General features: G+C 39.5%; 1 protein-coding gene across 11 annotated transcripts; it reads right to left on the reverse strand.

Annotated features, from left to right (window-relative positions):
• Positions 1-1,849: 1,849 nt before the first annotated feature.
• ktn1 (kinectin 1) lies at positions 1,850-26,159 on the reverse strand. Of its 11 annotated transcripts, none has more exons than XM_016672014.1 (35): positions 26,012-26,159; positions 20,325-20,998; positions 19,954-20,109; positions 19,749-19,862; positions 18,600-18,730; positions 18,357-18,461; positions 18,130-18,270; positions 17,922-18,028; positions 16,999-17,143; positions 15,638-15,734; positions 15,363-15,547; positions 15,187-15,276; positions 15,040-15,077; positions 14,852-14,942; positions 13,564-13,632; positions 13,421-13,458; positions 13,241-13,331; positions 13,037-13,105; positions 12,911-12,948; positions 12,147-12,237; positions 11,934-12,040; positions 11,748-11,844; positions 11,632-11,672; positions 11,449-11,539; positions 10,658-10,744; positions 8,051-8,140; positions 7,861-7,947; positions 7,689-7,778; positions 7,519-7,611; positions 6,300-6,383; positions 6,054-6,137; positions 3,930-4,013; positions 3,748-3,840; positions 3,554-3,664; positions 1,850-2,801 (listed from the first exon to the last, which is right to left on the reverse strand). In XM_016672014.1, the coding sequence occupies exons 2-35, from the start codon at positions 20,995-20,997 to the stop codon at positions 2,772-2,774; spliced, it is 3,738 nt and encodes a 1,245-aa protein (XP_016527500.1). In that variant the 5' UTR covers position 20,998; positions 26,012-26,159; the 3' UTR covers positions 1,850-2,771. The 11 variants fall into 11 exon arrangements, with proteins under 11 accessions (XP_016527500.1, XP_007553083.1, XP_007553085.1 ...); XM_007553021.2 differs by having other exon boundaries at positions 18,600-18,733; positions 19,749-19,865; XM_007553023.2 differs by having other exon boundaries at positions 18,600-18,733; positions 19,954-20,112.
• Between the last annotated feature and the right edge of the window lie 163 nt (positions 26,160-26,322).

The raw sequence follows: 26,322 nt of genomic DNA on the forward strand, positions 1-26,322 counted from the left end.
CATGCATATAAAGTCGGCATCAATTTGACTCACGTGGAACTGGTATTACAGCTTCCAGTACAGTACAAAGCTGTCCATCCCAATTGTCGTATGAATCCAATTCACAAAATTAAAACAAAACATAACATTTGTCTCAGATTATGTTGTTTTCCAACATTATTTTCCACATCTTGCATTGGATTTTATTTAGGGGTGACATAGTAAAGATAATCTAAATAATTTTGACAAATGAAACACATTGGTGTAAGACATTTGCACCGCGTTTAAGCAAAATAGAAAAAATTGTATTTTTCAACAATTGTCTAGATTCTCCATAAAAAGGTAAGAGAATTAAAATACAATATCAATAAGTGTCTGAAAAGATTACAAAGCCATCTCTAAGGCTTTGGGAATCCAGTAGAACAACAGTGACAGCTGTTATTTTCAAGTAGAGAAAACCAGCAACATCGATGAACCCTCCAAGGACAGGCTGGAACAAAAATTATTCCAGGAGAGCATCAACGACTCATCCAAGAGATCACAATGAAAAACATCAAAGCAAGATTTAAAGCACTTCATTCCTCACTTGACTCAGGATCAGTGTTCATAGTCCCATCTCTCGAAAATGATCTTTATGATTCACAACCCATCCATTGCCTAAACCAGTCTGTCAGTGGTCATTGAGTAAGAGTCTGGTCTACCAGTTCATCACAGGACTTACAACCAAGCATGCAGACATTCAAACCTAAAAGCAATTTAGAGAAACTAGTAACCTAAGAGTCATGTTGTCAAATGTGGGAGAAATCTGGAGACATTCCAACCAAATCTCAAGGAAAACATGCAGGATCTCAGGACAAGATTTGAACCCAATACCTTCTTGCTGCAAAGCAACAGTGCACCACCATGCAGCTCAGGATTCACAACATTTTTTGGTAAATACTCCGAGTACAAATGAGACAAAAGTGGAAATTCTTTAAAGATGTGCATCCCATTAGATCTGGTGTAAAACTCTAAGATCTGTCATTTCTTGAGTCATGGCACAATGAACTGTCCGAACAGCCTATCTGAATGCTAAAAAAGCCTAAAACAAAGCAAAAATTTAGGTCTTGGGGAGGCCTAGTCAAAGCCTGGGATTAATCGGTTGAGATGCTGTGGTATGGCATTAAGCATCCATCACACATTCAAAACACCTCTAAAGTGGTTGAATTTGAACAGTTTTGTAAAGCAGTGGCCAGAAATCCTCCACAGCTGTAGAAGACTCACTGCATGTCATCTCAAATGCCAGATACAAATTTCGCCACCAAAGACACCGCAGTTAGTAAGTAGATTTAGACATATATGATATTCAAAACTAAGTATTTCACAATTTCACACTACTTTGTGAGAAAAGATTCAGAGGTATGAATAGTTTTGCAAAGATCAGCATGTCAGAGGCTCCAACGTTTGTTGAAGATGTGAATGACGACCCACAGATAGGATTTAAAATAGCTCTCACTAGGGGATCAGGATTCATCTTGGGATTATTTTGTTTACCATAATTTTTATCTTTACAAAAACAACAACAAAAAAAAATCTGTAAAGAGTCTGAATACACAGCAGGTTACAATACCAATAAACTAATCATTTTCAATGTTCCATTGAGAGATAATAGATCTTTAAATTTGACCTAGAATAACATGTCTGCATTCAAACAGTTTAATGTGTTTTCCAAACTAAATCACCCACCAGCAAAAAGTACAAGAAGAGAAACTTTGGATTTTCATGGTGTGCACTCAGAATTTTCCAGCTTGTGACTCAAAAGTGTGAAAAACATCCTCTGGTAATATGCTGCCACCTTGTGGCCAATACAAAGATTGCAATGGGAAAAAAAGAAGAAAAGACAAGCTTTATTAAGCATCCCTTTTATTAACATCACCCATTACAAAAAGAACAAAATCTTCATTGTTAATGGACTCGGCCAACAATAAAGTAAGTGTTGATTACACACGATATGGGACGCTCATTTCTAAAGTGGTTGCAGTTGGATTAAAAACCTCTTAAATGTGCCTGGTCTTGTACTCCAAACTCTTCTCTGTGGAGCTGCAGTAAAGGCGGGAGAAAAATATGTCACCATGGATACAGTCACGTAGTGACCCATCTCGCATGCAAAGAGCTCTACTGACTCCCTTCTTTCCCCAGGAAGTATTGAGCCAAGGTACGCATGGAGCAATCGTGGTGGTTTCTCTTGTCGGTGAGCAAATCAACAGAACAGTGTATTTCAGCAGGTCCTAAGTGGTACATTTAAACAATACATATCTTTAAGTTAAAAGGAAAAGATACAGAAAACCCCAAAGTTTGTTTCGTTAAGCTGGGACCTTTCATCTCTGACCTCTCCAGACAAAACAAAAATCTACCGTAGTTTTCAAAAGTATATCACTGGAAATTACACAGGTGGATTTATAACAGAGGAATGGTTGCCACACAGTTTAAATAATGCCAAGGGTCATTTTTAAAGTTTGAAGTAAAAAAAGAAAATAACAATAAATCAATTGATGAAGCTGCAGAAGAGGAGGAATGTGGCTGGAGTGGAGAATTGGAGTTTTGGTACCGTGCTTGGAGTGTTAAGAATAAAACAGAACCTCTGCCTGCTCCTGGGTAGGCCATCAGACAAGAGGCCATCTACAGTTCAGGTGAAGAGGACAGGGTTTGGGAGGAAGTAAGCAGGAGTGACTGTGTGATGCGGTTGTGAGGAAGCTGAAGTTTGCAGGCCGTCTCTGTATTGCAGTCAGTGTGCCTGCATGGCGGCATCCTCGTTATACTTTCTGTTGATCTTTCTCAAGCTCCTGGAAGAAAATAAACCGATTCAGGCTGTGCATTCAACTATGCTGTTAAAAGCTGATAAAACAGGAGGATGTGTAGCAAGCAACACGTCTTAATTCTGACTTTTCATTTACAGAAGGAGCCTTAGGTTCGGCCCGTTTCAGCTGGATTTTATATTCAGACAAACTCATAATTTAGCTATAAGTGCAGCTCTTAAGGATAAGTTGCTTATTAATCTGATTTTTCAATCTCAAGACTACCTTTGTATTGTTTGCAGAAAAACATAATTGTGAGTAAAGCTACTGGTAATACTTTGACGATGCACAAGCTCCTCGTTAGTCAGGGTGCATTTACACATGCCCTGTTTAGTTTAATGCAACTCTAGTCAATGTGTCTGGAAAGTCTGATTTAATGGGGAGGGAAAAAAAAAAACATCAAAACCTCGGTCTCGGTTTGGTTGATGTGAACTCTAATGCGGTTCGAATGCATAAGTGAATGCAAGTAGACCAGAGACTGCTCCAAAAGCAGGAAGCAGACCATAGCACAGGGCATTCTGGGTAAGTACAACCAAAACAAACGCTTGTGTCTAACGTTAGCAGGAGAAATGGCTTGTGGTTTTTCTAAGACAGCAGAAACCTGCTTGTCTTTTTAGTGCAGCTGATAAATCAGTGGAAAGGTAAAGAATCTGATTTTTTTTAAATAAGGTCAGTGTGTTTTAGCAGATCTTATTAAAGCTGCAGATGCAGTGCAACATTTTGTCAGGAAGGCAACTCACCCCCTGTTGTCTCTTAGCCAGTTGTTGGCTGATCGCATTGAGCAGCTGCTGCATTTCTCTCACTGTCTGATTCAGTCCTGCAGTTATTCTCTCCTTCTTGTCAATCTCCTCCTGTCGGACAAACATCAGCTGGTTTAAAGCAGATGCTGAACCACTAATTGTTACCACTACTACTACTCTTAGAAAACACTTACATGTTGTGATGACAGGTTGCTGTTCTCTATCAGGGCAGTGTTTTCTATTAGTTTTGTGAGTTCACTCTGAATCTGTTCAAGAGACTGCTGGGCCTGAGTGAACAATAAACAATGATTATTAGCATTATGAGCTGTGGTTTAACCTGTGTGAGCAGACGCACGAAAGAAATTAGCACCATTACCTTGTACAGGTCTCCAGCTACTCGTTGCCTCTGGTTTTCCTCCTTCTCCAACCTGGACAGCGTGTCAGTCAGCTGGTTTTTCAACTGAAGACAGAGATTAAGCTTGTTCCTCAGATTATACAAGAAGAATCAAAACAGTGGAGACCCACAGGTGCATCTCAAGATTACTCAAATGATTTGATAGAAAAAGGATTAATCACACACAGAGTGATACATGTCAATACATAATTTCTATGGACTTTGATGATTTTAGCTTACAGCAGATGGAAATCTCAAATTCTGAGAAAGATACCAGTTGTCCAGCAGACGGTCATCAACACACTGGATCAGAGGACGCCACAAAAGGTCGTCACTAGAAATGCTAGCTGAACACAGTGCTGTGTCAAAGAATATTAATGGAAAGTTAGGTGGAAGGAGAAACTGAAAAAAGCGTAGTAGAAGAAAATGTTAATTGAAGAATTTGTAAGTGATTCTGGACTGCAGATGGGGACATATTCAGGATATGGACTACAACGGTTAAATTCCTGGTTTGAAGTCATTCCTGAGTCAGAAACACTTTTACTTGAGTTGATATTCTAATTTATTAAAACCCATGTGTTTGCAAAAATGTCATGGATATGTTAAAATGCCCATGACATGGTAGTCTTTTAATGAGTGTGTTCAAACACAGAACAGCACTGTGTCAGTATGACTGTGCTGCAACGGAGGAATGATGTCACAATCCGAAAAGTCCAGTTTGAGTAATTCACACACTGACAGGACGCTTCAGACATTTTAACATTACACACCGACCGACAGCAAAACATGTTCCTGAAGGTCAGGAAGGTCTCTGCTGAAGTCAGTCATTCCATGATCTTCAAAGCTAAAACTTAATGATTGTTGTGCAGTTTGATGTTCAGATGTCACGTTAATTTCTTCATTCTTTGGCTGCAAAAATGTTGCCATGTGAACGGCTCATCTGACGTTTGTGAAATTCCAACAGTTGTCAGGAAGAAGGTCACATCCAGTAGTACTGCTATTAGTCTGAACACAGCCATTACAGTTCAAAACAGGGGGTGGATTTAACACATAATAGTGAAAAAAAAATCTTCAGCACCAGTTGAGCAACAGACAAAACAGACAAGAATAGTTTGAAGATTGAGGCGTTAGTTAATTACTGCGGTGACCCATTTCTGGCATCTAGAGAGAAAATGTTTAGTGGTGTGAGAAAGACAAGTAGAATACAGATGTGGAAAAGGAAAGGTTAGTATCACAGCAAGTAGAAGGAGGATCTTCATTCAGGATCTTATTTCTTTAGTTTTTGTTGTTCGGGATGTTATGGTGCCTTGCAGAAGTACTCATGCGTCTTAAACTTTGCCATATTTTCTCATGCAACAGCCACAAACTAATGTATTTTACTTGGATCTGAGGTGTTGTAGTATGCATGTATTCAGTCAATACTTTTGTAGAAATCATTTTCTCTGTAATAACAGCTGCAATCTTAATTTGCTGTATGCTCCCATCGGCAGAAATATTTGTGTATTTATTCTTTCTTACACAACTCCTCAAACTCAATCAGATTGGGTGGAATGTGCTGAACATCAATTTTTACGTTTCTACATATATCATTTTAAGGTTTGGGCTTTGACTAGGCCACTCTACGATGAACATGCTTTGCTTTAAACAATCTATTGTCGCTCTGACTGTACGTTTAGGGTTTTTGTCCAGGTCAAACATCAACTTTGCTGCAGTCTAAAATTTTTCTGATGCTTTTTTGTTCACCAACATTCCAGAACAAAATGCACAATTGTAATATGGAGAATAAAGTTTATACAAAGTTATGGGAGATGATTTTTTTTAACTCAACTTGTTCAAGTGGATTATATTTAAAGGTGTTTAAAGTAAAAGACAGTTGATACAAATGCATGTTGAAAACCATGTCAAAATTTTCCTTCTACTGAAATAAATTTGCATGATTTTGCTGGTTTAGCATATAAAATTCCAACAAAGTTAAAAGTAAAAAAAAAAAAAAAACAGTAAACATACTTCTGCAAAGCACTGCATGTTGGCCCAAAGTTAGGCAGCAGCCAGTGAAACCCAGAGAGGCGCTAAAGAAGCTCCAGCTAGAGGATCATCCATGCTTACCACAGCCAGCTCCTCATTCTGTCTGAAAGCCTCTGTATATGAGCCATCAAGTCTGGTCCGCAATTCAGTCAACAGATCTTTGAGCTGAAATTAAGTTTGACATGTTGTTGTTTAATGGAAGCCTGTGGGAAACGATCCAAAGTCTAAACAGTCAAACTGGATGATTGAGGAATAATCTTGTAGCTGCAAAACCCTTCGAATGATCAGAGAGGAACAGGAGGAACGTTCAGTTCAGGTTCTGCTCACCTCTCTCACTTCTGTCACATACGTAGCGCTCTCATTCTCTGCCCTCTCCAACTCGGACTCCAAGTGCTGCTTCTCTCTTCTCAGCTGCACCGCAAACAGAATTACAGAACAATTAAATGGGAAAGTGCACAGGAATGGTAAACGTTTAGTCAACAGAAGTGGACTGAAGTGGATTATCCAACTCTGTTCAGTAAATTGCTGCCACATTATGTCACCAGGAAGGTCAAAACACAAGTGGATCGTCAAGATATGTATAGCCACAATACATCAGTTCATCCATTCGCACACAACATAGCTTGAGTGAGATCCTATTCTTAATCCACAGGGTTTAATGTTGCATGTTGTTCTTCTTCAAAGGCTTTTCAAAAAGATTTTTTATGGACATTTTGGATCATTTTCCAGGAGATCATTTGTGAGGTCAGACACTGATGCTGGACAAGATGTTTTTGCTCTGGACTCGTTTGATTTTTATTTATTTTTTTATCATTCTGGAGAACAGAACTACTCTGGTTTAGAGTCCAGATGACATGCACCACACATCTGAGACTCAAGTGTTGTACTTGGAGATAAAAGGCTGAAATGCAACTACTCGCCATGGAAACCCATCCTTTGTAGCTCTTTACACGTTGCTATTCAGCTAATCTGAGGGTTGAATGAAGTCTGGAGATCCAGAGGTGCAGAAAAATGGGATCTCCACTCACAATGCACCTTGGCATTCACTGACCCTGTTGTGATTTCAACAGGCCTACCGCTTTATGACTGACCTGATGTCATTCCCAGGTCATTTCCATTTTGTTGCAACCCCACAAACCATTCAATGTGGAATATTCAGAAGTGACAACATTTAACAACTCCAAGTGGATTCCCCCTTATTCCACAGTGGGAATCTGATCCCAACACTGGAATTTACTGTATGCCTAAGACTAACGCATTCTTTCACAGATGTATTTAAAGAGAAAGAGCCTGTATATCTAGGTTCTGCACGATGGAAGTGGTCCAAGAACATTTCAATGTTTGTTTCTACTTTCATTTTTTCCACATCTTTTGGATGCAACAAGAACAGCAACAGTGAAGGAAGCTTTAGATTTTCAAACTTTTGTTAGACACTTTTGTCAACTTTTCGACTACAAAGAAACAAACTGGAATAAAAAGGAACAAACACATTTGTGTTATAATCTGTAATCAGCAGAGTTGTTCCTTTCTAAGCCTGAACACACACCTCTCTGACATCTTCCTGCGATTGTTCCAGCTTAACTTTCCAGCGAGACTCTTCCTCCTCGACGCTGCTTTGCAGGCGCTGCAGGATGCCCTCCTGTGGACACAGCAGGAATAAGACCTCAGTTGGAGGAAGCTCTCCCCATGACTTCAAGACTCAAAGAAACATCTTACCGTCTCTGCCAAAACCTTCTTGTACGTCTCACAGTCCTTCTGTAAAATCCTTTGGGTTTCCTCTGCTTCTTTCAGTTTCTCAGCTAATTCCTGCAGGAAGGACAATATTTATTTACTCATTCAGAATATAAGAGGACTGCTGGCAAACCTAGGCTTCCTACTTTTAACTTACCTCTGACTCCTGTGATGGTTGTCTAGACGGTGGGACCAAGCTTTCAGCCACTGCAGTCTCGAACCTCTGTAACCACTCCTGATGGCTCTGAGGAACAATTTGTGGAAAAAATTCAAGTCAAACATGGCAGTAGAACAAGGAGATATGAAACAAAATAAATCTGAAGGCAAAAATGCAGCGTTGTTGATACCTGTTCAGAGGGCAGAGGCACGTGGGGCAGAAGTCTGTGCAGAACATCTCGACACTCGGCTTGGGTCTGAGCCAGCGCTGCTTGGCTTTCCTAGAAAGCAGAAAGTACAGAAACAAAAATACAGAGAGAAAGTGCGTTGAGAACTGTGATAATTTGATTCAGGCGATGCGGCAACAGGGCCCTCTGCGCTTATCCTGATGTAAACCAATCATTTCTTCTTCATTTTCTAAATTAATTTCATCAGTGTTTTAACTAGAATCAACTTGTTTTTATTGGATAAATTAAGCTTATGCCATCCCATTTGCACCCTTCAGCATGCTTAGAGACCAGGAGAAATCTTTTATGGAGGCAATTTGCATTGAGTTGCTAAGAAAAGTGATCAAAGGAAATGCAATTAATTGCAAACTTAACTGATTAACTGATATTAAAACAGCTGCATTTCAGCCCTGCCACAAATTGAGCAGGAAGCATTTTGTGGCAGAGCAGCCGATATCACCGTCATTCTGACTCGCTGAGTCAACCAGAAAAAAACAAGAAAACAAACAAAAAAAACAAACAAAAAAAACAGCCATTTTATCACATAACCAAAACCATCAAGTTTAGTTGTTGTTCAAAAAGTTTCAGGAGGTGCAAGAAAGTCTAATCTAAAATCTCATTTGCACACGAGATAAGAGCTGTGACCAGTGCAGAGCTTACTTAGACATGGTCGCGGGAAGGTATGAGAACAAAACGGACACTTTTTATGAAAACCATAATCAGGCAGCAGAACAACCATATGTCCAGCGAAGAAAAGATAAATGCTACTGTGTCACGGCAATAGTGTGATGTCATGTGACAGGTTAGCCATCATCAAAGGGAATAGATTTGTTTAAAATCTTACTTCAAAACTCTAGCAGTGAATAAAGAATAGTACTGAACATTTTCTTTATGAAGCAGGAGTATTTTCTTAGAACTTTTTTTTTTCCAGTACCATGGAACAGAATGTCACAAGGTAAAAGTGACTTGGGGATCAAAACATTTGCATTTTTTAGGATCTATATATGGAGGAAACTTCCCAAATTGCAGTCCCTTCAATGTCTGAATTACAGTTTTGATTAACATGATATATATATATAATCCAACATATCAAATGCGTATAGTAAAAAAAATAGAAACAGAAAAATAATGAATGCTGAAACATTTGTAAAAGAGGTAAATTTCTGTTATTTTTTCGAAGATTTTGTGGCCATAACTAAACACAAAACTTCAGATTTTGAGCCTCTCATTATCTTTCATTTTCCAAAACAAGTAAATAAATGACTGTGCCTCCTTAAAAATGACCAAATTAACTCAAAGCTTTTCGATAAATGCAAAAGGAGCTGTCACACGACTGGGCTCCTGGCATTAAGCTGATGTCACTCATTTTCACTCTCAGCAGTAACACTTAGCAAAGCTGAGCAGAACTTGAACTGTCTGAAAATACACAACAGCAACCCAGAAAGCACCAGGCTCAGACCAGAAAACGAGCTTTCTACTGTATCACAGCTACATTGTGATGTTTGGGCGAGTGCGCTAACCTACTGCTGTAGGAGGATGGCAAAAATATACACACATCACTGCAACTGAAAATAGAAACAGCTATCCAACTGCAAACTGACCTGAGACTACGCAAAATGTAAGGTAAACTGGTAACGCTTTATTTGAAGGGGTGTGCATACGACTGACATGACACTGTCATAAACATGACATAACACCTGTCAAGAACGAGTCTTTATGAATGTCTGTGACTGTTGTCATGAAGTCTCATTCGGTAAATAATGACACTTTTAATGCAAAGTTGCTTTAAAAGTCCCAACTTTGCATGATTTTGTAAATAATGACAATTTAATGCAACGTTGGCATTTTTAATGGCATTTCAATGCAACTTTCAGAGAAACTTTGCATTAAAAGTGTCATTATTTACCGAATGACACTTCATGACAACAGTCAGACATTCATAAAGACTAGTTCCTGTTTATGACAGTGTCATGTCAGTCTTATTCACACCCCGTCAAATAAAGTGTTACCGTTAAACTTAGCTAAAACATCCAGTTGCACCAGTTTGTCTTGATGATGATGGGTCAGGATTTCTTTGTGAGTACAGGGCTGCTGCAGATGGATTAAACTTTTTGAAAGATTAAACAGAATTAAAACAGAAAAGAAACTGCATTGTAAGGAGTCGTTTTTGATTAGTTGGCAATATTGGAGAAAACATGCCATGCTTAATGACAAGAAGACAAATAAAAACATGAATCTTGAGCTAATGACATCTAGTGAATGACTAAGTAACTGCACACTCATTGCCTGTCTTTTGGTTTAGCAAAGCATCAGAAAAATACTGGAAAAATCTGGCATGCAACAAAAGGATCGATCAGATTCGGCAGCTGGAATTAAAGCCAATTAAAAATTGGGCCATGAAAAGAGGAGAGAGAGCAAAAGTAAGGTAAACGAGTATGCAGTGTTATCATGGATGGTGATGATGCAAAAAGAAAATATTCAGGGTCAATTATGGCAAAACACAGACATTTTGGAGGGGGAATGCATCAGATTGGATCTAGAGTGAAGCAGGACTGAGATGACGTGTCGAACCTTGACAGCTTTGCTGAGTTTTCCTTGAAGCATGGACTCGGTGGCTGACAGAGCCTCCATTGCACTCCAGTTTTTCTCCCGAAGCTCCTGTTTTACAAAGTCAGTTCCAGAAAGATACTACTTTCAGTTTAGCCTCAGGGAAAAAGCAGTTACTGACCCCTAAACAAAGCCTGATCCAGAATGATTTCTTACATTAGAGGGAAAAAAAAACAAACTCCAACTGCTAAAGGTACAAGAGGAGAAGAAATTCCAATCTTCCTAATGTATTTATCCCAATTTCCAATAAAGAATATCAAAGTTTTGCAATTGCAATGTGATAAAATGTGGGGAGCTTCATGACGTATAAAAACTGCATTTACAGAGTTCTTAATGTGAAAATAATTTATCACTGATGCTTTATTAACAGAGTTTCTAAAATTCTGAGTCATTCACATCAACAACCAAGCCTGCTGAAACTGGATCCAACATTGAGAACGACAAGAGGAAACTGGAAGCTCTCTTTTGCAATGCTCAGCTTATCAAATCCAAATCAAGGCAGAAAAGATACTGATGAGTCCAATTATGCTGGACTCCCTAGTTTTCCTACAGAGCACATTCCAGCTAAGAGATTCTAGCTGAACAGAACAAAAAAAACAAACCAGTTGAGAATAAGTGGCAGTGGAGAACAGGAACTATGGAAATATGCAGTGTTCGGACCTGAGGAGGGGGAACGGTTGGTGGGAACATTCAGAGGACAGGGGGGAAAAAGTTTTGTGTTAATGTATTACAGGTCAATGCTGCAGGAAACCTACGTTATTCTTTTTCCTCTGAAGCTCCAAGGCGTCCTTCAGCTTAGCCAGCTCCACCTGCAGACTGCCCACCTGACTCTCCTTCTCAGACATCCTGCCAAACAGAACAGCCTCTGGTTTTTAAAGCTATTCACTATTCTCAGTATAAACTTCTTAAACGTGAGAGAGTGGCATCGCTTCACTTACGCTGTGAGGAATTCAGGGCTTGGTGTTGCAGAGATGGATTGCTGTGTGAACAAGACAGAAATGAAAACAAAATATCTTCTGATAGCAGTCATGTGGTTTATAAAAACCTTCCTCACCTGCTGTTGCATCTGCTCAACTTTTTCACCCAGATCCTTTGCCTTTTCCTCCAGCTCAGTCTGAAGCCTCTGAATTTCCTGGTCCTTTGCTGCTAACCTGAAGTTTAGAGTTTCTCCATTATGGTCAGATTTGGGGAGAAAACTTTTGAAAAATGGAATTCAATGTAAAGAACGAGGTCAGCTCACTGAGACTGGAGTTCCTGAATCTTGGTAACATTACTGGCGGTCTCTTGCTGCTCCTGTCTTTGCTTTTCCAACTCCTGCTGAAGAGCAGACGACTGCTGCTGAAGAGTCTATAAGATACAAGAGGATAAAACGAGCTCAAAACGGGAACAAAACTACACCAACGACGGTCATCTGTGAAAAATGCTCAAATTGTTGTTCTGGAAAGGCCCAAACCTCAACCGTCTTTTCCATGGTGGAGCTGCTGGCTTGTGCTGCTTGTAGACTCTCCTCCACCGATTTCAGCTTCAAATCTTTCTGTTGGATCCTAAACATCAGTGACAAGGACAAAAAAAAAAAAACTTTTACAAGCCTTACAGAGTCTCCCAGCATTATCAAATACACTTTTTTCAACCTTAAGATTTAAAACAAAAAGAGTAATCTGTTGATTAGGCCTTAAAAAAGAGCCAACCCACATGCTGTAGTAAAAACCTTCTTCTAATAATTTGTATAGTACAGATACAAGTAAATACAGCATAGGACTTTTTAAGTCTGTATATTGAGAGCATAGTGGAACCGAAGTTAAATTCTTGTTTGTTTGCACAAACTTGGCCAAGAAAGCTGATTGCGATAGATCACTGGCTGAGGTCAACATGTCATTATATCTTTAAACATATCATATATAATGACTATAGCAAGTGGTTGCGTGTGTTTGCTGGACAAGAGAAAGCAGCACTAAGCCTAGATCTCTGGTTTATGCCTACACTTGATACTTTGGACTTTCTGATAATGACAGAAATGTCACTTGGCCAGATGTTAATAGGATTGCTATTGCAACTTTTATGCAAATATTAAAAAGGTTTAGCTACATAGACAACACATTCAGCTCTCCTGAGATTATCAGAAAGGAATGTGTGGCTTAATTGTGCTTTTACAGGTCAGGAGAAAACAATTTGTTGTTACAAACCAGGAAATGTTAGAATTAGCTTGATTGATCTTACTGTTTTTGGAGTTCTTCCACTTTCAACTCTGATGTGGCCTGTGGTTAGAAAACAATACAATAAACATGTGAAAGGACAAAAAAAAAAATCTGTTAATCATTAAAAAATAAATAAACCAGATCTCACCTGTTCCTCCTTCTTTTTATTAAGGTCATCTATTTCACATCTTAGCGCCTCATTCTCTTCCTTCATGATCTGCAGTTTTGGGGGAAGAAAGTTAACGTTCTGATTTTTTGTTGGGGGTTTTTTCCCCCTCAAAAAAACAGGGAAAGAGATCAAAATGTTCATAAATTAAAAACATGCCTGTTCTTTTCTAAAAACTGGCATTACCTTCAGCTCCGCCTCTTTGTTGGCCACTTCAATCAGCCCCTTCTCCAACAGTCCCTCAACCATTTTCATGTTCTCCTCTTTCTCTTGGACACTGCGGAGGAAGCAGGTTTTCACTACAGATCTTTTGTTTCATAAACAAAAGTCACCGGCAATAAAAATATGTTTTTTTTCCACACCCACCTCTTCTGGATCTGGTCCAAGGCCAGCTGGGAAGCTTTCTGAAAGGAAAAGGATCAAAGCCAATATGCTTAGGTGTGTAATAAAGAAGAATAATGTAAGGGCCCTTTAAATGTGTTGAACGAAAAAACAAAGCAGCAGCTAACCTGTTCAGTAATCTGTGCCTGCAGATTCTGAATCTCCTCCTTCAGCAACACGTTCTCATTGTGCAAAGTCTAAAAGACAAAACAGCTCCGTGGATTTCTGAAATGCTCAATCCATGAACTTTGTCAAATTTGTCACGTTGAACCATAAATTTGTGTTTCTATTGGGATTTTAGATCAACACAAAGTGATGCATCGTTGAGAAGTGGAAGGAACGATTTTAACAAGCTTTATGAAAAGAAATCTGAAAAGTGTGGCATGCATTTGCGTTCAGTCCCACTGAATCAATGCATTCAATAATTACATTTAACTCAAATTACAGCTGCAAGTTTTTTGACAGTTTCTAGACATGCAAAGCCAATGGAGATAAGAACACAATGAGCTTGTCACAATAAGCAATAAATCAATTAATAGTATGATGAATTAAGACAAGTTTGATCATTTCCATTTGCATGACTGCTTTTCTCTGTCTGAAAAGTCGTTTCAGTCTAGTGCACTGGTCTCAACCAGCCCTTTTTTTTTTAAGATAAATTTTCTTCACAGAGACTTCAGATTAAATTTTATTTGTCTTTTTGGTTGTTTTGCATGGTGTTAAATGTTCTTTAGGAATTAAAATTTATTGATCTTTGAGAGGCTGTGCTTTCATTACTATGCCTTTACAAGTATGTTACTTGAAAATGGTCTCCAACAACAATAGTGTCTACAGCAATAACTTCAAGAATAATTTATCAATTTATCTTCCAGCAAAACCTGTTCTTGTGACAGGCCTAGTTGGGATAACCTTTTAAAACCCAACCCATCTTTAGACTTCTCTACAATGGTTCCTTAAGCTATATTCTCTTAAAAAAAAAAAAAAAAACATTTAAGGCCTCAATAGAACAGCTGTATTTATAGAAAGTACAGATGAGGCAGGTTTACTCCATTTACCAATAAGTTGGTTTCTGAAGGCAACTGGTTGAACAGATGTAACACATTACAGAGGTCTGATTATAAATTCTTGGCACGCTTTTCAATTTTTTTATTTTGTTATAAAGAATGTCGATATCCATGAATCCTTTTCCTTCCGGTTCTCAGTTATTCTCAGTGCATCTCATAATATTCCAACAACCTACAGAGAAATTCATGGTTGCAAGATGAAGCAAAGCGGGAAAAAAAAACTAGAAATGTGAATAATCTTGCAAGGTGAACGTCAACAAAATGTCTTCCTAGCATGGTAGAGAACATTGTGATAAACTGCCTACAGATTAACCAGTGACATGTTAGCACAGGAACCTGAAGCTTTAAGACATACCTGCATGTTAGTTTCTCTGCTCGCTCCACTGCTCCTCTCAGCACTCAGAGAATCCTGAAGACTCTTTCGCTGCAGCTCCTTTTCAGACAGCCTAGGTAGAGGTAAAAATATTCAAATACAAAACATCACTGTAATGATCTCCGATCCCAACACATTTGGTGCAATCCGAGGGTAAAAGACTTGCTTACAGCTTCTCTAGCTCCTCAATGTGGGACACATGGTTGGCCTAAATGTTGAACAGAGAAATCTCATTAGCCTACTTGCGCTCAGATATGTAGGTTTTAATCTTATTGCTTTCAAAAGTGAAGTAAGACAGGTAAAAAGCCGGCCCACACCTGTGAGGAGATCTGAGCCTGCAGGTTCTCATTCTGGGATTTTTGTGCTTCGTTCTGAGCCTGAAGAGCTTTGTTCTCATTCTTAAGTTGCTAATAAAACAAATTGGAAGAGTTATTTCCAGCTGGAGTGCGTGATTTATTTTCAGTCATATTCTGAATTGGTCATAGCAGCTTACCTGAACCTGGGCCTGCACAGTTTCATCCGGAACGCTGCGCTGGGACATCTCCATCAGCTCCAACACCCTCCGCTCCAGCTGCTCTTTGGAGAGCACGGCCTCATTCAGGTTGCTGTGTAGAGTCTGGAGTTCCTTGTTTTTGTTGTTCATCTCCGTCTCGGCTGCCAGAAGTTGGCTGTGAAGCTCTTTTAAAAGAAAAAAAGACATCAAGTTACTTCACTTGAACAGGGCTGAGAATATATAAATGTTTTCTGTGTGACAGGATGTTTAGTGACCTTGCTTAGAGGCCTGAAGTTTCTCTCGTTCAGCGTTGACATTGTGGAGGAAGTTCTGCAACTCTTCCCAGCTTCGCTTGGCATCCTGTAACTGTGCCTGTGGATAACGAGGAATCAAGCAACTTTATAACAAAAGGCACAGTAGAAGAATGCTTGTTTTCTTACATACAGCATATCTCAGCATCTATATCTTTATAAATATTAAGATTTCCAAGATCTCAATGCTAAAGATTGCCTCGTGTGTTGGTAGCTTCAGAGTTCATAAATATTTCGACCCATTTCTCTTCATTCGAGGTGACAGTCTGGGTCAGATGAGTCAAACAGACACAGTCAGGCTTTCAAATAAGCCCACAATAGGCTTCTGAAACGGCTCTGCCCTCAATCCAACTCAAAATGTATCCACCATGTCTAAAAGCCAGACCTGTTCCAGGAAAACATTTAGATGACTGGTCAAATAAGAAAATGAAATTATGCTCATGGCAACAAAAAGTGTGTGGTTGAAATGCAACATGCTAAAAAGATATTTATCAGAATATAAGGTGTACTGACCTACTACTTTTAATGCCATTAAACCAAATACAAAAATTCTGCTATATAGTCAAAGTGGACACCCAGTTCTTTTTAATTCAGGAAAGTTGTTGTATAATCTTTACACTTTGGAAAAAGAATGGCTCAAACTCATCTCTAAATGTTCAAGAGTAAAAGTGTAATACCTAATGATAAGTAGGACTGGGGATTTATCATATTGTATTTATCATAATAATTTATTGTTATAAAAGCGTATTAGAAATGGGAACTGTTTTAAAGGTCAGTATTTGTGTTTGTGCGGCTCTGATTGATGTGTCACAGGCATAATTATACAGTTATCTAAAAAAGTAATAAATAGTTTTACTTTTATTGTTATCGCAATGCTAACACAAAATATCGAGACAAACTTTTAATTCATATTTCTCACTCCTAACGATAAGTGTATGTAAACATCTGAGTGGGGATGTATGTAGACCCCTTTAAATTGCCTCATTGAGGTTGAAATCCGTGAAACCCAAAGCTTGGTATACCTTTGGAGTTCACTGCCAAAGACTGGTCTGCATCAAGCCAACAGGAAGGGTTGATGAAAGTATTTTACAGGAAAAAGTCATGTTTATACAAAGCTTCAAACATTCCAGCTTCCTAAGCAAGCAAACCCACCCATCTCAGGTTTTGTTTCCCACAATCCACCCTTGGACTTTTACTACTGCTTCCCTTGCCGCTTCCCCACTAATGCCGCCACACCCACTGACCAGATCTGAAGCTAAGCTGCACTCTTCTGTGCCGAGGGACCCTGAAGCAGAAGGTAAACACACACATCTGGCTTAGCGTACCTCCAGCTGGGACACGTTCTGCTTGTAGCTGACCTCCAGTGACTTCCTCTGGTGTTCCTCCTGCTGCAACTTGCTGTTGTTGTCTGCCAGTTCTTTCATCAGGCCGGCGTACTCAGAGCGCAGCTTGTTCAGCTCTGCAGAATTCCTGTCAAGAATGTAATGCGAAAATTGCTCATGGGGCAATATTTTGGGAAATTGCCGAAGAAGCAAATCCACTAAAAGCATATTTCAGTGTGAAAAGGGGTAGGATATATTGGATATTTTATACGCAAAGGCAGATCAATACCAATTTCCAAAAAAACAAAAAACAAAAAAAAAAACAGCTACTTGAAAAAACTATTGTACAAAAAAAATCAAACCAAAAGAAGGAAATAAATGTAAATGTTCAATCTTGATAGACTAAGTATTATCAATCAATCATCTTTATTATCTCAGAGGAAATTGGTGTGCAGCACAGTAGGAAAAACAGGAAACAAAATGGGGAAAAAAAAACACACTTGATTTGTTTATATCTAACTTGAAAATAATCAATAGTAAAATTTATTGAGAGTCCCAATAAAGGCAACCCGGGTACCACCAGTAGCATTGACAGATTCATGGATCAACCAATGGTGGGAGTTGAGTCACCTTCAGTGCTACTCTGCAGAAATGTTGGTATTATTTGAAAGGTAAATGCAAAGTGACACCTATGTGTGAAGTGTAAGAACCACTGATCTAAGTCATAATTGTACAGTACTTCAGGAAGGCCTGAAGCCTTTAATGCTACAAAACTGTCACAGAAATATCATTTTTTGGAAATCATTCAGTAATAATTTCCAGGTTTTTCAACTGCATACAAATACAGTACACACTTTAAGAGAGTGTACTATAATAATTCAAATATTTAGAGTCTGACACATTTGACCCAGAAGTGCCGCACTGACTTGCTCTCCATCTGAGTGGTGGCTGAGCTGACCGCGTCCCTCAGGATCCCGTTCTCCTGCTGCAGCCGAGTGATCTGGGCTTCCAACTGCTCCCTCACCTGCTGAAACTACACACACACACACACACACACACACACACGTGTTACATTTCACATCAGTTACTAAATTAAAGCTATTTTACTGAACAGAGGAGAACGTTAGATTTCACCGATTTTTGCATATTCTGTAGCTCCTGGTAGCTGCCCTGTGCTTTGGCCTGCATGCCGCCCAGCTCTTTCTCCATGGCGACTCGCTGGTCTCTCATCATGGTCTCCATTCTGCCAGTTTTCTGTTTCTCAAGCTGAAGCTCCTAAAGCATTTTAAAAAATCACAAGGGAAAGCTCAACAAAACAATCCATACCTTATAAGTGAAGGATTTGTCAGAGCGTTTCTGACCTGACTGAGCTGCTTCACTTTGTCTTTGGCGATGGAGGATTCCTCCTGCAGAGTTACAAGAAGTTTCTCTCTCTCCTGGGCCGCCGGGTCGGGCCTCGCTGTGGACTGAGGTCACAGCGATAGAGGAGAAGTGAAAAGCAGACAGGGGAAATTCAGTAATGATTTTCAGGTTTTTCAGCTGCATACAAATATTAAGACATGCCATTTGTCACAGCTGTGTGGTTTGTGGTCCAGTAATCTTACTTTGTGCCAGGCATCTAGGGCAGTAGGGTTCTTTTCTCGGAGGAGAGCAATCACATTGGTAGCTTCCGCTTCTGACAAAGTCAGGCTGGACAGACCAGAAAGCAGCTCCTTCAGTTTCACTTCTGTGTTCCCTGCTAAGTCACAAAAAGGTTGCTGCTGCAGTTTATTTATACAATGAAAAGTCTGTAAATGTTTTACAGGTAATGGACCTTTAAACTCTCTTTGACTGAGCTGCAAAATCACATCAAAAGATATTAGATTGCAAACACCACATTGAACTTTGACCAAGACCAGAGAAGAACTATTAAAACAAAAATGTTATGATGTAAATTATTATAGGAAAAAGAGCTGATCTGACAGTTAATCAGCACACAGATATTGAAAAGCTAAAAGAAAATAAGCTGACAGAATCTAGCGGATCACAGAGTGCTCAGCCAGTTCGGCTTGAGGAAAATTGAGTGGAAGGAAAACATATGGTTGAAAAATGTGCAAAAAAAAAGTGATGGAAGAGAAAAAAAATATATATCTTTAATAGAGAAATTTCAGTCTATTAAAAATAAAATCAATCATATATAACCTCAGAATTTAGCCCCAGCTGAAAAATAAAATCTGTTTCTCCACCACCAGTATATGACAGGGTTCCCCAAACCTGGAAACGTCACACTGAACCTTATGCTACTTGAAATCTGAGTTTCTCTACTCTTCTTTTTTTAACCGGGAGTTCTAAATGAAATGCAAAACTTTCCTTTGGTTTGAATATCAGACTGGACCACTGAGCATCAGTCCAGCTCTTAGCCAACACTCATCATGCCTCTGGTTTAGCAGTGGCTTAACACAAAGAATGTAGCAGCTGCAACTCCTGTTCTGGAAAGGTCTGTGTGCGGTGACTCCAGCCACAGTCGAGTCTTTGGGACTCTACTGTAAGCTCAAGAATGGATTTGTCCACCTTCCTTTACCAAATGTTTTCCTTCCACTCAGCATTCCATGAATATGGTGGGAGACAGCGTTTTCATAAGCCAAAATTAACAGGAGTCAACACTTGAATTATATCACTCTGTGTGAAATAAATGGAGTTTTACTTTTGTAACCTAAATGAATGAAATAAACTTTACTAGCCACAGCTAGTAAAAAATCCAAACTACTTCTTACCTTTATCGGTCTCATTCTTCTGTTTCTTGCCAGATGCTTTAGGTGGTACGTCGTCATTATGAGCTGCCTGGTGGTTGGAGGCTGATGCATCTCCCAGAATGTGGGCTTCCTCTACTACTGTTTAGGGGAGAAAAAGATTTAACCTATGAGCCTTAAAGAAACTGACATCTGACTCAGATAGTGAGGTTGTTTTGATCATTTTTACCATGCTCTGTCTTCTGCTTTTTGGCAGAGTTTTTCTTTTTGCCAGTGACAGCCGTCGGGTTGACACCGTCAAGAACTTTGGTTTCGGCCACAGAAGGAGCTTCCTTTTTGCTTGGAGCTGGAGCTTGCTCTGCTTTCACCTCAAGCTGCTGGACCTCTGCTTGAAACAGAAAGAAGATTTAGGGATACACTTTTCAATCATTTACGATACAGACCGATTCATCTAATATGGAAATATTAAGCACAGTCAATCATGCAACATATATTGGTTTAAAATCTTTGTGTCGATATTGGGATGCATTGAAATTTTGATATTTACGCTCAAGTCTATCCCTTGCTAAACCAGGCTAAAAACTTCACTTATTTACTAACCCGCCTCCACTTTCTGCTTCTTCTTGTCTTTCTTCTTCACAGAGGTTTGGGGAGGTGTTTGAGTTTGAACAGGAGCCTGAACAGCTTGGACCTGAACCTGCGTCTCCACCTGTGGAGGAGGTGGGCTCATCCGTTTGCCTGAAGTTGGAGACGTCTCCGTCTTGTGGCTGACTGGCTTTGAGTCGTTCATTTCCGACTCCTCTAGGTTGGAAGCTGCTGCAGCAGCAGCTTTGGCAGCAGCCTTGGCAGCCTTTTTCTCCTTTTTCTTCCTCTCCCTTAGTCCAGACGTAGCCTCTGGAGAGACCGAAACTTCGGCAGCAGGTGCAGGCGGGGATGGATCCGGGGTAACCACAGGTTCAGGTTCCTCCTCTGCCTCCACGTTAGAGCCAATGACGTCAGTCAAGTCAAAATCCCGCAGGTCTTCTTCAGACTCTCCTCCACCTCCCGCACTTCCCCCACTGGCGGTTTCCTTCTTCTTGCTTTTCTTCTTTTCGTTCTTCTTACGAGAGTCTGGCTTGGTCGGCGGCAGCTTGAGGTCTCGCTTCTGCCGAGCCAGCACCTCATCGTAAGAGGTTTCCTTCATGAAGAGCCAGAAGAAGAGGAACATGAGGGCGATGACCAGTGTGGGGGCCAGGATGAGAAGGTACTGAGAGTCGTAGATATCCATCGCCATTCTGAGGAGAGGAACAAAAAGAACGGTTGGGGTTTTACAGGTGAGACTTCGACAGTCGAGCTTCCAACAAGATGAGGGTTACAAATAAACAAAAACTGATTTGGAAGTGCATAAAAACTGACAAGGCTTCTAGAATGACCTCAAACTTGTAGAAATCCAGAGAAGTGGGAAGAAACAATTGTGACTAATACATCAACAATTGAAATTATCGTCAACTAATTTAGCAACCGATTAATCGTTAACTTGGATATACAAACTCTAAAAACAACCATTTGCTAAAAAAGAAAACAAATTCTCAAACTCTTCAAGTAATATAATTTTGTTTCCCTGGTTCAAATTCACTAAATTATTTCCCATTTCCTAAAACTTGCATTTTATTAAATAAAATTGTCTCTCTTATTTAAAATAGGAAATGAGTGATCTGTTTTTTTTTTACATCTTTTAATGTATGACTAATACTGTACATAAAAAAATCTTAAAAGGTTAAATGAAAAATCTGTAGAATGTGCCATTTTTTAAATCCAATTAATCAACAAAAAATTAATAGAATAACCGATCACTAAAATAATCATTAGTTGCAGTCTATAAAGTACATGTCCATTAAGGCTACATAGAAACCTTAAACCGTGCTTTTAGTCTGTTGCACATTTCCATCCAACAGACTTGATTTTTGCTCTTTTTCTAACCACATATAAATCTGTGGTATCTTCTGTGTGATATTTCTCCATGTGTGGTGGGTCGTTGTTTATGCTAAGAGGGTGGCGAGAGAGAACTGACCTTACCCTATCTTAGCGATATGATCCAATTAGACCACGCTGCCCCTGCCAGACAGCTTAACGTCTTCATTACATACTGTAAGTTCACAGAGGGAACCGAGAGAACTGAAAACTATTCTGTTAGAGCCAAAAATGTTAAATATTAAAAAAGTCTGCTTCACTCATGCAGACTGAAACAGGAATAAAATAGGTCAATACCAAGCAAAAGGCAACTAGGCTAACATTCGTAGCCTACGTTCTCATTTAGCCACTTCCCTGCCGTTCGGCCTCTGTAAGGACAAGCCCCTGCTGTTCTAAACTTACACTGGATTGGATTTGAAAGGGGCAAAAATATACCGACATGAAAGTGTCAGAGGTTGAACACCGCTCCAGCTGCAGCCGGGATCTTCAGTCCTTTATGGCAGGGGAGAGGACATTCATCTGTTACATTCTAGATATCTCTGAGGACGCAATAGCCTCAGATGTAATCAATTTAAAATCCACAAAAACACATTCTTCAGAAAAATGTGCCTTTGCTCTTCCTAGTTCCCATTCATGTTTTGGACTCAAATTTTTAGATTTCTTTCCACATCAGCTCCTTTTTGGGTTTTGTCAGCATGTTCAGCAAATCATCAAAGCATGATGCAGAAGTTGGCTAAACAATTAGCAATGTGGTAAAGGGAGAATTTTGCCATTTCCATGCAGAATCATTTCTATGCCAAAATATATACCACTAGATTTGTTATATATAAATGGTGCAAGTTACACTAAATAGAGATTTCCTAAAAGCACAGTGTAGTCTGTGATGAATTAATTATCCCTAAAAAATATTAATTCACAAAAAGCTCTGGCTTAAAAATTCTATCCAAAAATATCTAAAACCATAAAAAGTTGAAAAATAGCTCCATTTTTGTTTTTGAATAAAGTGTACAGTAGGGCCAGGAGATAAAAAATAAATAAATAAAACTCATTTTTTTTATACCACATCCGACTCTTGATTTTTCTCAAAATTACTACTTTATTCTCCAATATTACGACTTCATTCTGGTAATTAAATTACCATTACAGGCTAAATTACAGGTTTTCCTGTTAAAACGATGCTAAAAATCTCTTTTGAATTAGACAAGCTGATATAGAGGAAAATGATATAAATAAAGCATCTTACAGACATGAGAGAAACAGAAAAAGAAAGTTAAAGTCTGTTTAAGTGTTGTGTCGTCAGCAGTGTACAGAGTCTGATGAGAAGTGACCTGAAATTCTGCACAATCCAGTCAAGAGCTGTGGCCGACGTTCAGCATAGGAGTCAGTGTCGTAGAGCAGGCCTTTAGTAATTTGGATTAAGAAGATTACCCATGATAATAGATTTAAGAATAACTTTCCACTGCAGGGCTTCCTGAGCACCGACAGGCTTAGTCTCACAGTGCAGCGCTGATTGTGTTTCACTCCAAACCTCCAAAACCTCTGATCACATTTCACAACAGAAAAAGAGACATATAATTAGGTATGTTGCAAGCTTAGCTTTGTTTGGCTGTAAAACCAAACTTTTCATTGAAATAAAAGGAAAAACCTAAATATTGCCCATATAGCAATCTAATGTGCTTTGTAACTCAATCAGATACATCCTGATGCTGGATTTCAATAGCGGTTTAATTAACTGCAGCCTTGGTCTGAGTCGGGGACGCACCGATCAGGCTTTTCCTGGCTGACATCCATTTTCTTTACGGTCTAACCTTCTAGTAGTCTGAACCCAACCAAAAATAGAAGATTATCTCCATTTATTTATCCAAATACATGCTCCCTACTTTTAGATTGTTTTTCACCTAAATAGAAGAACATCAAAATGTTTGGTGTGTTTATAGACTGAAAATAGATGAGAGTGCTGAGTTTAGACGCATTTATATGAAGATAGAAGAAACATCTGATTTTTCAGAAACTCAATAGCCAATAGATAATTACGGCTAATTAAAGAATATCTTGGGCAGTTCTGATGTCTGGTCCGTCAGTAGCTCTGTGTGGTACATTTATGTACTCTTCCTATATGAACCTTTTGCCTTTTAAACAGTATCAACCCAGTGATCTCATTAAGGAGTGAGTAATTTATTTAATGGCTCTCTCATATTCTTACAGTTAGAATTGGGCTGCTTTGCAGAATAGAAAAGTGGAGGAGCCAGTTAAGGTACTCCTAAGATGTCATTCCGGTGAGGCGTTTCAGGCACATCCCACCAGGAAGAAAACACCCAGAGGAAAACCCTGGTCACACTGTATGGACCTTCTATAGAAAACATCTTCGAAACTTAACTTGTAATGTAAACTCTTTCAAACTGTCAGTAACCCTTGAAGCAACATTGAATGTTGGCACAGAGACGACGGGTGGAGTAGGTGGTGTAAAACTCACAGGCTTGTTTCCTTTCGTTTACTTCTCACTTTCTCCCATTCCTGGGACTAAGAATGGAGATTTCATGCGTTCCCTTATGGAGCTGGAGCCTCGTTCCAGCATCAAAATGAGCCTGGAGGACAAAGCCCTCTCGGGCTGTTGGCTCCCCAGAATCTACCCACTTGGCTGGCCAGGCCTCCTGATTTGGCAGGCGAGGACACAGAGGCAAGTCCTGATAACTATCCAGCCTGAAGTCCAAAACAAGGCCATGCAACACTCTAAAGTTAACATTTCTGAACTGGCAGCAAGCTGCTTAAAAACACTAACTAAAGCAATAAGTAAATGTTTTCTTAACCTGGACCTATGAGTGAAAATTAACTAAACCAATTGAATTTTCACAGGAACTATTTTTAAAAAAAAACAGGAGTTTGAGGACTTAAGATTTCTCTAACCATTGCTACAAAAGCAACACCATATTACAGTTGAAATTAGGTCAGTTACTAAATAAATTGAACTGCCATTTATGTGTACTTGTTACTATAGTAACATGGCATTTTTGTCCATTTTTGTTTTAAATAAAAGCAATCAGATTATGTTACACAATTGTGTTTTTCACTCAAAGTTATAGCTTAAGAACCTCAGCCCATGCCTACGTACAAACTGGACAGTGAGTTTTAATACACTCATACAGAGAGATGAACTCCAGTCAGAGAAAAAGCTCTGACGCAAGGTAGATGATAGATAGACAATGTTCAATCTTATCAATAATCTGGTTCATAAACTGAATGAATCAAAGTACACGGTATACGTGCTTGGTTATGGAGAAAAACATTAACAAATCAGAAGGCATGCTTTCATTTTCTACTCTACCTGGGCAAAGCAGCCTTGAGAAATAACTTATCGGTAGATAGGGATCAGATAAAGGGAAACAACAAGACAAAACAAATATCTTCAGTCAGAATGGAGGAGAATTTCAATTTATGTGCTTTTTAAGTTTCTTAAACTGTCACTAAGTAGATCCTGGTTGACTTTCCAATGAGTCCAAAGTCCCCCTAGCACCAAAGAGGCCTAAATGTCACAAGGACACATGCAGTTTTGAAGGGTTTGGCAGCACACATGTCACTCAGTGTAAATACCAGAAATAGTTCATAGTAGCTTAACTTGTCTTTGACACAGGGTGGTATCCTTTACGCCACCTCGGCACTCTCAGGTGCAGTACTAAATGTGCTAGCTTGCTTGGTCATGCTTAACATTAACCGCAGGGCGAGTGATGGCAGCTGGTTCCACGTCAACTCAGAAGCAACACTCCTTAAAACGGAAAAAAAAAACTATGAAGGTTTCTGATCTTACTGGTGTGATACTTTCCACGCTATGAAATTAGTCATCAGAAGCAGCAAGCAAGAATGCTCACAACCTCACTTCCCTAAAATGTCCTGGCAGGGCTTGTCCTGTGAACCGGACGTGGTCAGTATGAATGACCTCACTTTCTAAATTTTCTTTAAGTTCAGAGGGACTATGAATGAGCTAGCTAACAGAGCTAACTAACGGTTGACCACTCTCATGCTAACCGGTCAGTCAAGTTTAATACACCGGAAATATCTGTCACTATAAATGAGCTGACCAAGACAGTGAGTAGGAGGAATAGTTTGGTTCCCACTCAGAAACACTCATTCCTCTCTGGAGGCGTGGACCTCTTCCCTGACGGGCCTCGTACTATCCCAGCCTCCCTCTCTTTAAATCTCTGACCCGGCGCACTGTTTCACTCTTCCGCTGCGGCCCGTTCCCAGGCCTGCGTGAGAAGCTAAAGAGCAGCTCTGACCGGGACAAGCGGTTATTCTCACCAAAAATTACCGATAACATCTAGGGAAACCGCAGTCGTGAGTACCTGTGGCTTCAGTTGTCTGTTTCCTTTGCCTGTGGTTAAATGGCGTTGTTCTGCGTTGACTCTGGCACACTCCCGACTTCCCAGGGCAGCTCCAGCCTGGCTTTCTCCTGCGCTTGCCGTCACACTCTCTGCTCTGCTGTTTCTGGTTTGCGGGGGCGGGTCATAAGCAGGCTGATAGGGAGCGCTCGTTTTGTGAGCCGACGTACACCGGCGGAACAAGTCATTTTACGGATGTTTCTCGAATAATGAAAATATAATCGAAAATGTACTCTTCTTTTAGTGTAATTTTGTAATATATATATATATATATA

The sequence above is a fragment of the Poecilia formosa genome, unplaced genomic scaffold, assembly GCF_000485575.1.
Source record: "Poecilia formosa unplaced genomic scaffold, Poecilia_formosa-5.1.2 Scaffold54, whole genome shotgun sequence".
NCBI classification, from domain to species: Eukaryota; Metazoa; Chordata; class Actinopteri; order Cyprinodontiformes; family Poeciliidae; genus Poecilia; species Poecilia formosa.